At 37.0% G+C, this 14,180-nt stretch overlaps 1 protein-coding gene across 1 annotated transcript in view; it reads left to right on the top strand.

Annotated features, from left to right (window-relative positions):
• Positions 1–14,180, top strand: part of RELN (reelin) — a 520,858-nt gene that overhangs the window by 374,394 nt on the left and 132,284 nt on the right. Inside the window, 1 exon segment of the mRNA XM_037837769.1 lies at positions 509–745. Within this exon segment, the coding sequence (XP_037693697.1) occupies positions 509–745 (237 nt within the window).

Genomic DNA, 14,180 nt, shown 5'->3' on the forward strand with positions numbered 1-14,180 from the left:
GGTGTCATCACAGTGGCAATTAATGTGTGGTTCCTGCTGCTGTGTACAATAATTGCTCCTGCAAATTAGATGTTATTCTTAACGTTATTCCCCATTTGACAGGTACAGGTTTGTTGTCAGAACTGCCATGACACAACAAGTGACCTCACACACTATGCTCAACTCATAGGAATGAGGAAACACCACGTTTCCAACCAGCACAAAACGTAGTATGTGTAACAAGCCATCAAGATCCTCAGCCAGGCAAAGATGAATTCTGTCACTTTGGACAACTGTGTTCTATTGGTTTAGCTTTTCTAAAAGCAGAAGAGTGGACATAAAGTCACATTTTTAGACTTTAGAAGGCTTTGTTGCTGTCAGATAGAAAATTGGGAATCTCAATGTTTGTAATAGAGGGAGAACTTTTTTTTTTTTTCAATATTAGGCTTCAGGAAAAAATCCTGCTGTAAATGTTTGTATTTTAAGATAGCAAAGTAATCTGAATTTTAACATTTATTTTTCCCTTTAGAATAATCTCTGTAGAACTACCAGATGATGCAAGACAGTTTGGAATCCAGTTCAGATGGTGGCAACCATATCATTCTTCTCAGGGAGAAGACGTGTGGGCCATTGATGAGATTATCATGACGTCTGTACTTTTCAACAGCATCAGTCTTGACTTCACTAATCTTGTAGAAGTCACTCAATCTCTGGGATTCTACCTTGGAAATGTTCAGCCTTACTGTGGCCATGACTGGACCCTTTGGTGAGGATTTCATTACTCTTGTTCTTCTTGTAGTTGTTATAGTTTGCATTATGGATTGGAACACAAGTAGGATCTTCCAGTCCATTCAGCATTCAACCATTCCCTAACACATTTATTGAGCATCCGAACAGTCAATATTCTATCCACAAGTAAGAGGTCTTAGGAAGGAGGACTAAAACAAAGTACTGATAAATTTAAATAAATATAACATTTCAGCATATTTACAAATCACAAAATTTCATTCTCGATGGTTACATATAAAAAATACCCTCTTCCAAAAGTGTTAACTAAAGTGGCTATCTTATTATCCCTCCATGGAGGCCCTCCGTGGTGATAGTGAAATGCGAAATCATTCTAGTGATATTTTAATGCATTTTTTCATGAGTAGTTCTGTTTTTATGCTGTCTTATATAAGTCCAACAAGTTTGTTCAGTCCTAATTTATTAAGATCTTCTTGTTAATCCATTTTATCAAGCAATATTGGGCTCATACAGTTGATGTTGGTAGGGTTTCAAGACTGAGATATTCAAGTCAGGATGCCCTTGATTCTTAGATTCTTTTCCATATAATGATATGCAAGTTTAATTAGATAATAAACAAGTCAATAATAATTTCAGAGTCTGTTTATCACTTCAAGGACATCAGTAGGATGATAGCTTGTGATTAACTGGAGTATAGAGTAGCTTCTCTAGATAGAGAACTTACAAGAGGCCTCTCAGAGGAGGCTACGTTTGATCAGATAGAAGAACGAGAAGTTTCCAGCCACGTCAAGCTCTGGAGGAAGAACATTCCAACTGCAGAAAACTTTGGGCTGCACAGACCCCAGAGTGAGTAAACATGGAGTGTTCAAGGACCAGGAAGGAAGTCAGTGGTTAGGAAGCCCAGGTCATTAGGAAGCGAATGTCAGAAATGGAAGCCGAAAAGATGTTCAGAGGCCATATCATGTAGGACTTTCTAGGTCCAGAGATCCTAGTTTAAAATCCAGCTCTGCCTGATCCAAAAGTCTATGTGCTGTACTGTGCTGTACTGCCCCTCTTTAGGTTCCTTTAGGACTTTAAACATGATTGAAGAATAATTTCCTAAGAGGCTTTTACTTTCTATTGAGTGATGGTCAGACCAATTTAATTTCTCCAGATGAATCTTGCTGAAAGCTATTCACCATAATTGTCTCCAGAGAGCATATCATAAATGACCCATCAGTGACCTTATCATAATTAGAGGTAAATTTTACACACCATCACACAGAAAATTGCCTTTGATGGGAATTGTGCATGTACAGTCACATCTCACACACAGCAGGCTAAAATACTAGCGTTAAAACAACAGCTAATGGAATGGAAGTACAGCTGGTCACTTTGGCTGTGAACACTCTCAAACTAGATAGAATGAGGTTTCTGTATAGCAATGTCCGAAAGGTTATAGCTGTGTTTTCTGTTTAGTACTCTCAGATGCTTGATTTTATGGATGTTATTTCTTAGTCCTGGGGCCCTCAAAAAAGAGGTGAATCAAATAAGAATATATATAAAGATGTAAACCAAAGCAAGATTTCTTAGAATTTTACATTTCCAAAAATTTAAATTGACAGTAATTCAGATCAGTCATTTACGATAAACTATATCCTTCAACTTTGTGTAGTTTTTTCAGTACCTCTAATACAACAAAGAGTTATATCACGAGAGAAAATCCTGTATAACTTTTATTTTCATAAATAGTTAACATCTGCTCAAACTCCAAAGTTTCTGGACATTTTAATTTAATACTTGGATTGAATGCATGATAACAGCAGTTTAATTTCTGTGCTTTGATCAAAACCCTAAGAATAATATCCTTTCACACAAGTCTGATGAATATTCTTAAGCCACCACTACTTTAATTGGTGCAGATACATTTACTCTGTGAAAGTACAATCACAGTAATTATAGAAAACCATAAGAAAATACAAATAATTGTACAATCCACTTGGTGACCTTGAGCAGCTCCATAGGAGTTTTATTAACAACCGCATGTGAGCAATCTGATTTGGCTGTCTGATCTTCTCTGAAATGATAAGGAGTTGTCTTGGTTGTGAAGCAACAGAGAGTAGAGTCTGGCAGTGGTAATGAGACTAGAGAAACACATTAGCCACTTTAATAAGGACATGAAAAATGCTTTCTGCCCATTAAAATGAAACAACATGGAAGATCTCAAACTGTCCCCATTTTCTTAGCCAGTGAGTCAGAATAAAGTCCCTTTTAATGACACTGTTTTCTTTCTGCCACCATTGAGGAATATATTGTCCAAGATTCAATGTGAACTTATGGTTAGGGATGATTGAGCAACTATTTATCATAACCTGCTTGTTCTAAAACAAGTTTTTTTTTTTTAATGTAAAATCTTTGGATCAGATTATTTCTTAAGTAAAATTTCTTTAAACGTATTCAAATATGTGAACTCTGCCCTTCACTGACCTTGTTTTTCTCCAAGGAAAGTGTGACATGTATACATGTTCCATACAAATGACTGGTGTTAAATTAATGAATGTTGGCTTTTCCCGTCTGTGGGTTCATTTGGTCCTCATTTTCTAGCTCATGACTTCCCATGACTGTGGGTGGTTGTTACCAAGGGTGTTCTCCTGAGAAAACTTGGACAGTTGCTTTTTCATTAGAAGAACCACTGTCGGTATGCTATAAATCACCTTACTTCATGTTGTCTGAGAGCTGTATTTTCAGTGGAGAAATTAATTGCTTTAATTATTTGTAACACTTTCCTGTCTTCCATACATAGTATCTGAAATCAGAACCTATGTTTGCTTTAGGTTTTAAAAATAGTCTTTAAAATCTTTTACATACATTTTAAGATTCCTAAGGGGATACTTTTAATGGAGGTTTTTACCGTTATATCTGACTAATACTATTAGTAATAATGCCAAGGGACATTTGCATTCCTCCATCCTGTCTAACAAACTAGCAAGATACAACAGGTGGGAAGGCCACTGCTGTCTTATCGTGTAGTTTTCATGTCGCAAGTTGTACAACTGTGCGGACACGGTTGTCATAGCATATTAGAATTAGTGCCTGGTTTTGGTAGTTAAGGTGTGGTAGAAAGAAGACAGGCTCTGAGGTCATAGACCTGAGTTCAAATTCTAGCTCTGTAACTCAGAAACTCGTAAAACCAAGGCAGGGAACTTTTAACTGATGAGACATTTTGAAGAGTATATTTTAATCTAGCTGCTTTAAGAAAGCTGTGTTGAAGCAACTGTATCAAAATAGGAAATCCCTCAGTTTTATTACTGAATAATGTACAACAGATGTGTTTGATCTCCATCGCCACCCAGGACTCTCACCCTGTCTTTGTCTCATCCCGTCCGTAACCTAATCCCGTCTCTAACCTACTCCAACTCTAACCACTGCCCCAACTCTGAGCCTCACTCCATTGCCAACCCTGATTCTGGGTTAGGAGTCAGATAAAGAGCAAGGATGCCAAGTCTTTCACATTCTTTGATAATTTCTAGAGGATGGCATTTTTTGTGTGGTTATTTGTTTTTTATTAGCAGAAAACCTTTCCTTCTGTGGAAACTTATTTTTAAATTCAATTTTACTGAGATATATTCACATACCATATACTCATCTGTGATGTACAATCAACTGTTCACAGTACCATCATATAGCTGTGCATTCATCACCCCAATCTATTTTTGAACACTTTCCTTATACCAGAAAAAGTAAACATAAGAACAGAAAATAAAAGTAAAAATGAACACCCATATTATCCCCCCCACCCTATTTTTCATTTAGTTTTTGTCCACATTTTTCTACTCATCCATCTGTACTCCGGATAAAGGGAGTGTGATCCACAAGGCTTTCACAATCACCCTGTAGAGGGTCACATTTTAATGACTAATTTCTAAATTATCAAAATATCTGCATATCAAAATAGTAACATCAAAGGGCCACATTCAGGAGAATTTATTTAATCTCCCCAAGCCTGAATTTTTCGTCCTTAAAATGGGAACAATAACACACTTACATCCAAGATTATTGTAAAGATTAAATGAAATTGCAGACAGAAAGCACCTAACTGCCATTTCCTGCCATTTCCATTCCCTTTACTGTCTAGTTGAGAAAAAATGGTGGTATCTCTAGTGTTGCATTTAGGTCTACATTATGAACTTTTCAAATTTTAGAAGCCAATAAACATTATTTTGTTCAAGTAATGAAAGAATATTCTCTGAATCTTAAAGAGAACGAAATAGAAACATTAAATAAGATTTTTCTTGTAAAAACTAGCTTTTGGTTGGGGAAAAAAGTTGGAGGATTATATAAGGGAAAGCTCATAGCAGGTACACTTACTCTTTTCATTATCTTCCTCTCTGAATATGAATCTTGCTCTCCTTACAGATGGATTACATTCCAGCAATGCCCAATGTTTTATTAGAGAAAAGATTTTTCAAGTCCTGGTTAGTTTTCCAGGAAATTCCTGACATAAGATCTTAAGTGCCTGTACATCCGATAATGTAACTTGAATACGGTGCAGTTGAAATGAAAAGGTGGAAAACAGTACTGTAACTCTGTTCATAATTAAATAATGTTAAAAACAATAAGATGGGTTAAGAAAAGCAAAACTTTTTACTTATCATTAGTGGTCCTTGAGGAAAAGCAGATTTAATTAAAAGAAGGGTCAGAGATAGATGAGACTTGTAGAAATGTTGAAAGGACCTCCTGGGTGCTTTCATGGGTGTCAAAAGTTGAAAATATTGTTTGTTGTGCCTAATTTTAGTTTTTAAAATTAAAGCTATCTTTTTTTCTTTACACAAGTAAATCACTAGTCATATTTTAGAGTCAATTTTTGGAAGATAAGTTTTTCTTAAGTAGTGAAAGTAGAAAGAGCAACATGCCAGATATGAAATTAGCTGTGAATCACAAAAGGCATGAGAATGAAAGAGTAAGATTGTGTAGTATGTGATGATGTGAGGAGGAAGGTTTCAAAGTCTAGTTTTACACGTGGGCAGTAAGCCCTCGAGACATAGAGGGCTAGGGATGTAAACTAAGAGAACAGTTGCCAGGTGGGTAACCTGTGTCAGAGAGAACAGACAAATGGCTATGTGTTCAGGACATGCAAAAACTATGTGCTCATATCTCATAGAGCATCTATGAACATGGTAAAGGAGAGATCATTTATTTGTATATTTTATGAAACACAGGAATTTCCCAGGGAAAATTCCCAAGCTGAAAAGCACCCTAAAGACCTATTTATCTCATAATATAACTTAATATAGTTCATTTAAGGTAAGAATTTTAAGGAAAGCACTACTGTGACAAGTAGTTTAATAGTTTAATAAGTATATAATAATATTTAATTGGATGAAATGTGCTTTAACATATACAAGAGGAGCTATGAAGCTACTACTAGGTAATAAGTACAATCAGGAATCAGCAATGATGTACAGTAATGGATGCCCCAGAAAGATTTTAGAACTGACCTGGAGAAACACCTTCAGAGCACATGCTTGCACAGACCTGACAGGCATCTCCGGACATTCAGGTTCACAGGAAGACATAAGATGCCTTTATCAAACATCGGGAAAAACATTTCTTAATGAAATCAGCCTCTCCTTCTGAAACTTTGGGGCAGATTCTTGATTCTTTTGGACTGGTCTTGTGAAACTAATCAAACAGGTTGTCTGATACCAAGGAATGTGTCCTTGGTAAACTAAGATAAAAGAGATATCCAGTTCATGCCCAACTGAAACTTTAGACAACCCTGATTACTTTGATTACAAGAAGGAAAAGTTCTGACAATCCCTTCATGAGATGAATCATCCTATAAAATAAAAATAATAGCCTAGTAAATTCCTTTAGGAATTTTTTCACTAAACATCAACCTATAATTTTATAGAAATTTTATCTATTTAAATACTTTATTATCAAGCCTAGAGTATTCTTAGGATTATTTTTTTAAGACTGCTAGAAAGAGCAGTGGATCAACTAAAATAGTGCTGCCGGAGGACATCGGTCAGGTTGAGATGGCTCCCAAGAGCTGCTGCAACTTCTGCTCCACCGTAGGCTGTCATTCTAGGAATGCTAGCAGGTCAATGAGGTAAATGCATTGTATGACAAACTGAAGTCACTTACTGTTACTCTTCACAGCTGTGAAATGAATGTTCTCAGTACCCAGAGGTATGAGGGTCTCTAAAAAATTGCTAACATGCTTGAATAGACCCCAAGTAAATTTATTAATGACTTCCTAAAATAGAACCGTTTTAGGTTTTTTCATGGAGATGTTTTCATCTTATGAAAATAAATTTTTCATTCATTGATAGATTAGTTTATTCAGCTATTTATTGATTACCTTACAGGCACTGTTTGTGGGTCCTGAGGGGGTGGCAATGGAGGTGGAAAAGCCCCTTGCTTGTGGCACTTACGTTCTACTGCGATAGAAAGACAGTACACAAGTAAACAAATTCATAATGCTATTTCAGGGAGTGATGGTGCTCTGAAGAAAATAAAGCAAGGTCGGAGAATTGAGTGTTAGAATTGAGTAGATCATTAGGGAGGCCCTCCTGGGTGGCATCAGAGTAGAGACCAGAAGGAGACAGAGGCCATGATGACAAGGCATGGAAGGAGCATTCCAAGTGGAGGGAACAGCAAGGACGAAGGCCCTAAGTAGGCAAAGAAGTAGATAATATTAGGGCCTTGTAAATTTTGGATTTTTTTCCAAAGTGTTACAGGAATCCAGTGAATAATTTGGAGCAAGGAGTAGCATGAGCATATTTAGATGTAAAAGTAAATGTGGCTCTGTGTGGAGATTGATGGTAAAGGGTAAAAGAAGAAGCAGTACAAGAAGCCCAGTTGGAGGCTAATGGTGTCATCTGCATGTGTGCTTGGAATAGGATGATGGCAGTGGGGAAATGGGCACTTCAGGATCTGTATTGAAGAACAAAGAATTAGGACCTGCCTGTGGAATAGATAACATAGCCCTGTGTTCCAAAACCCATGTCCTGTTGCTGTCCACAGGGTTGATTTTTTTTTACAATGAACATTGACTTTATTTGTAATCAGAGTAAAAAACAAAATGATTTCCATTTTGGAAAGAAAGAGAAAGGTTTTGGAATATCTTTAAGAAATCATCATCATTTCAAGGAGTCCTTGGACAGGAGTTAGCTACTAATGCATTTTTTTTGAGGGATTATAATAACCTTTTTTTTTTTAAATTTAGTTTTATTAAGATATATTCACATACCATACAATCATCCATGGTGTACAATCAACTTTTCACAATACCATCATATAGTTATGCATTCGTCACCCCAATCTATTTTTGAACATTTTCCTTACACCAGAAAGAATCAGAGTAAGAATAAAAAGTAAAAGTAAAAAAGAACACCCAAATCATCCCCCGTCCCACCCTATTTTTCTTTTAAGTTTTGTCCCCATTTTTCTGCTCGTCCATACATACATACACTGGATAAAGGGAGTGCGATCCACAGGTTTTTCAGAATCACACTGTCACCCTTTGTAAGCTACATTGCTATATAATCGTCTTCAAGAGTCAAGGCTACTGGGTTGGAGTTTGGTAGTTTCAGGTATTTACTTCTAGCTATTCCAATATATTAAAACCTAAAAAGTGTTATCTATGTACTGTGCAAGAATGTCCACCAGAGTGACCTCTCGACTCCATTTGAAATCTCTCAGCCACTGAAGCTTTATTTCATTTCATTTTGCATCCCACTTTTGGTCGAGAAGATGTTCTCAATCCCACGATGCTGGGTCCAGATTCATCCCCAGGAGTCATATCCTGCATTGCCAGGGAGATTTACACCCCTGGGAGTCAGGTCCCACGTAGGGGGAAGGGCAGTGAGATCACCCGCCGAGGTGGCTCCGTTAGAGAGAGAGAGGACCACATCACAGGGTTGATTTTTAATTCGTTAATTTCTCCAAAGTTAATTTCCCTAAAAATCTTTCTTGGGACTAAGTAGCCAAGTGCAGTTTCAGAAGTAAGAAAACAAACCTCCAAAGACGTCTGTATGACTCTTAAGAGCAAGAGAAATCTACATATGTTGATTCCAAGTCATGGTCATATCTGGCTTGTTGAAGACAGATTCAGCAGGCTGGGGCAATGTCTCTATGGACAGTGTTTCACAAAGACTCCCTGGTGTGGTCCCAGTGTGTCCTGGCCGGGCTTGCCTCTGCAACCCTTCCTCTGCCATAAAGCCTCTCCCTCACCCCACCCCAGACCCGCTGGCTTCTTTCTATTCCTCTGACAAGCCAAGATCTTTTTAATCCCCTGGTGTCTCTGCCAGGGAAGCTCTTCCATTGCTGATTTTGGGCACAATGCCTGGGCACTCCATGCTTTCCAGAGACAAGAAAAAGTCCAAGGGATGAGAAATTGTATATTGTTTCAATATAGGAAAATTACCAAAATTGAGATTAATAACATTTTTTAAATATCTACAAAGCTTAACATTATATCAACTTCATTAATAGCTAAATTTAACATTCATAAAATTTCATCATATTGGGAAAAATTTTTAGGTCAGATTCTTGAGCATACTGAGAAACCACAGCCAAACAAAAATTAAATGCATTACCTATAGCCAAATAAAACTTAAAAGCTAAATTATAAAATCCATTTGAGGCAACAAGAGTTGACAGGGCAAGTCCTAATGATACATGGTGTGAATGTGGATTGAGCAAGTTCACTTCATTTAAAACTGACTCATGAGTTAATATGGATGTGACTTAAGAGTAACAGGTATAAGAGGGTTTTGGATAGCAACAGATCTGAGATGAGTTGAAATTATTGACAGAAGTAGGAGTAACTGAAAACAGCTAAGGCTCTTCTGACCTCCTTTGTGTAAGAGGCAACAAAATATGGTCAGTGAAAGGGACCCTGCCAACTCAACTGCTCTCACACACACCCATGGCTTCCGGGCAAGAGACGAAAAGAGCTGTGAGGAGGAGCTGTTTTTTCTTGGTCCTTCGACAGTCTCCTCAGTCTCCCCCTGTCCCTTCTCCTCTCTTCTGGAGCCACAGCCTGGGCTATGCTTTATGCTCATGGACCCCTCTGACTTTCAGCCAGCCAAGGTTTCCCTTTTCTGCCACAGTTTACTCAAACCAACAGACATTTCCTCAAAGTGCTGTTAGGTGGGCAAAATGAGGACTTGTCAACTAAAACTTGACAAAAATCTTCAAAGCTGTTATCTCACCAGCACAGATTTCTCCAAACTTTAAAGCTATGTGTGTGTGTGTGTGTGTGTGTGTGTATGTCTGTATTTTAATTATTGAAATTATCTGTTGGTGTATAAACTTTGGGTTAATTGGCCAAGTTCCACAGGAGACAAAAATGGATGACTGGGCTGAAATGGCACTCTGGACACCCAAAGAAGGGCTGGAGGAGGGGCCGTGGTAGCCCCCTTTCTGTAGATCCTTATGGAGTCTCCATCACGCTCCCGTCCATCCTCCCACCCACTGGTAGTGCCCCTGGAGGTGCACGTAACCTGATTAGAAAGAGAAGACAGTGCTATTTGTGGTCACGACAACTGACTAGAGATAACCTGAATCTAACTGAGGTGACACATTGCCCCCATTTCCATCTCCCACACCTGAAATAATCTGATTCTTGAAAGAAAACTCCATTTAAATGCCCAATTTTATTCTGAAAATTTTTTAGAAAGAAGCTGCTTTCTCTAAAAGCTGAATGAACAGTAGCCAAGCAGCTCAACATTTGCATTTTATTAGCCTTAGAGTTTATTTAGCTTAAAGGGAGATACTAGTCTTGATTTGAAGATGGATGTATAAATTTCCAGCTAAAAGACTAGCAATGAAAATGAAGCTAAAGCTATAAACTACATGCTTTAAATAGGAAGGGTATAAAGATAAGCAAAATAAAACAGGTGCTAAAAAAAAAGTGTAAAAAGTCTGGAAAGATGCTTAGAAGCACATGCATTACAAAATATCGTCAATTGCCAACTCAACTCTGAACTCTTAACAAGAAAATAGTGAGCAGCATAGCATCTTAGAAATGCCTAAATTTTTTAAATGAAGTATTGAATAAACACAAGAAGAAATGCATTAGATGGAGAAATTCCAAATTTGTTTGAAGCTACAGATTAAATGAACTGAGCAACAAGTCTGTAATAAAATTGTTTTGGTAGCTAGAAATATCATACTTACAGAATTAGTACAGTCAAGAAACTGGTTGAGGGAACATAATCAGAAAACCAGGGGGGAAACAACCATAATTCAGAGTGTGATTTTAACATTTTGCTTTAGTCCTTGACAAATCAAGCAAAGAAAAACTAAGTGAGCACCTAGGAAAATGTATGGAAATAACAAACTTAATTTAATAGATAAAGAAAGAACTTTTACCCTACAAATAAAAAATATACATTCCTTTCAAATGTCCATCAAACATTTACAAAAAATGATGATGAACTAGGCTACAGGCTACATAGGCAGTCACAATAGATTACAACCAAACATGATACCACAAAAGAGAATAGTCACATATTCCACTACTTGAAATGTTTAAACTTTTATTTGAAAAAAACACCTCCCCAAAACCAAACATAAAAAAAAATGGGAGCAGGGGGATGTTTATGACATATATGACAGACTGTATATCCCAAATATGTGAATAAAGATAAACCCCAATTTTTAAAAATTGGGAAAAGTACATGAAAAGACTACTCATCAAAAAAATTACAAATAACCAATAAACCTAAGAAGCTTTTTAATTTCTCTAGGAATCAAAGAACATAGGTATAGAGTAGCTAAGATTTAAAATATTGTCAATGTTTGGTATTGGCAAGTGGTGAGAACTGGCACATCTGTTCATTGTTAATGTTTTTGATAAATATAACTTGGTACAGCCTTTTTGGAGGGTAGCTTGGCAGTAAATGTCAACTTTTAAAATTAGCATTTGCTTTGAGCAAGCAAATTTGCTTCTAGGAATTTATCCTAAGGAAATAATTGGACAAGTACACAAAGATGTACAAGGATTTATATTATAGAAGCATTGTTTATAGTGGTGAAAAATGGAAAAAACCTTCCCAAGTTATCATAATTTGGGGTTGTCTAGATTCATTAAAAAGAGCACTCTCTCCCCATGTTTTTTTATATGAAAAGATGGCAATTAAGTACTGAAAAAAAAACAGGTTTAATCTGATTTCATAATTATTCTTTAAAAAGAAAGAAAAGTGAGTGTGATTGTGGCCTATTTGTATGTGTGTGAGCATAGGAAAAAATGTCTTGAAGTATTTACACCAAAATGTTATCAGTCATTATCTCTAGGTAGTAGAATTAAAAAATTTTACTTCTTTTTTAAATGCTTCTCTATTGTCAGATTGTCTTTTCTAATAAGTGTAACATTTATATAATCCTCTAAAATAGCATGATTATTTCTATTTTTAAAAATAATATAGTGGAACTAACAAAAAGTGAGTTTAAATGCTGCCTTTAATCCTGCAATATCAACAAGTTTTTCTGTCAAATCTTGTGAATACATCCTTGATGATTACAAGAATAAAACCAAAAAAAATGATATGTCAGAAACACTAGATTTATTAGCATCTCTTTCTACAGATGAGTTTAACTTCTGAATGGTATCAAACCAAAGAGAGCATTGTGTGCTTTTTTCTTTTTCCTTGTAAATGAACTCTGAATAACTGTTCTTTTCTGTGGAATTATTGGAAAAATAGAATGTTGCTTAGGTTTCTAAGAAATGTAAATATTGATGCACTGTCTTCTCAGATGGTACATTGGTATTGAGACTTCAGCCATATTGACTATTCTTAAAGGGATCAGAAATTGTTCCGTCCTTATGTGATTTGTTTGTTTACATCAGTTTGCTTTTAAGGAACTGTGTGGCACTTAACTTTGGTTATGTGTACCTGCCTTTCATATTAAAGACCTTTTTTTCCTGCAGATGGGAAAGAATCTCAGGGGAAATGTAGAAAGAGCGATTTCTTTAAGGGAAGAGAAACTCAAAACCTAGTCTGTGTTCATTAAACCTTTAAGTGACTGTAGCTTTGTAAAACTTTCCTTCTCCCCATATGAGAGTCCTGACTCAAGCACTCATTTTATTTAACAGACATTCTTTGAGGGCCTTCAATAGGGGTGACATAGAGGAAAGAACATCAAAGTAGAAATCAGAGGGCCTCGTTTCGAGTTTCTCTCTGCTTTTTAGTAACTGTATAACCTGGAGCCAGAAACTCAGCCTTTTGGTGTTCCTTATCCATAAACACAATGCTAAGGATCCTGGATGGTCTTCCAAATGGTTTTGACTCAAAGGTCAAATGAAATAATCCAGGCTTTGAGAAACCAAGATGTCCTGCACCAACGCAGTGTGCTTCTGCATGCACTGCATGATTCTGAGTACTTTGGGAATGCAGAGGTGAATGATATGATCCCTTCCTGCAGAGGGGCTTCCAGCCTGGTCAGGAAAATAGATTGATCCTCAATACTAGTTGAGACTAATAAGCAAGAGAATTGGTGGGGGGGGTGGAGGAGCTGACTATGAACTGAATGTAAAACTGTGGAGACTCAAGTCGTGATAGAGAGACCACTCGCCTTCTTTGAGGTGGAAAGGAAGAAGGATAGAGTGGTACCTTTTAATACTGTCCCGGTGGAAAGAGTTATCCTCATTCTCTCATTAAATCTTGTGAATTAGAATCGGGAACTTTATTGCTCCTTTATTTTTTAAGGCATTCTTGCAACTTAGCATGAATAAAGTGAGGCCCTCAGATTCCCAATGCATTCTGTTTCCTGCATTTCTCTGCAAAACACTGATGTGAGCTATTCTTTTCTGTTCCTATGATTATAGCAGAGTTCAGCTTCATTTTTGCCTTTATAAACAGATCTTGACTTAGACAAGCAGTAAAAAGGAGCAATTCTGTAAATTAAAGGATCACAGACTATGATTTTCTCTGCCCCCAAACTCCAACAGAGTATGAACATCATGGTATTAAGGAGGGAAAAAACACCAGATTTCACTGACTTTCAGCCACTCTTGAATAAATCATAAACAATCAAGTGAGCTTGTACTATGAATGGTCTAGAGTTTAAGGTACAGCTGTCTGTGCTTTCTATGTGTTATTTTGCTTCAAATTAAGGCAAAAGGACAGGTACCAAATAGAAACATGAAGAACAGCAGTTGTATCAGTTAAAAATGCAAGCAAGGGAGGAGGGGCAAGATGGCAGCATAGAGAGGAGTGGAATTTAGTCAGTCCCCTGGAACAACTAATAAACAACAAGGAACAACTAGCAAATAATTTGGAATAACTGCTGGGGAACAACCATAACTGTCCAAACATCATCCACCAACCTGGATTGGGAGGAAAACCTGAGATCGCAGCATAGAAGCTGTAAGTAAAAGCTGCGGAACCACGCCAGGAGCCCCATCACCCCACAGCAGGCTTTGCTGCAAAGCCTCGCTGTGGTAGAAACTAGCAGCACTC

Source organism: Choloepus didactylus, chromosome 5, assembly GCF_015220235.1.
Source record: "Choloepus didactylus isolate mChoDid1 chromosome 5, mChoDid1.pri, whole genome shotgun sequence".
Classification (NCBI taxonomy): domain Eukaryota; kingdom Metazoa; phylum Chordata; class Mammalia; order Pilosa; family Megalonychidae; genus Choloepus; species Choloepus didactylus.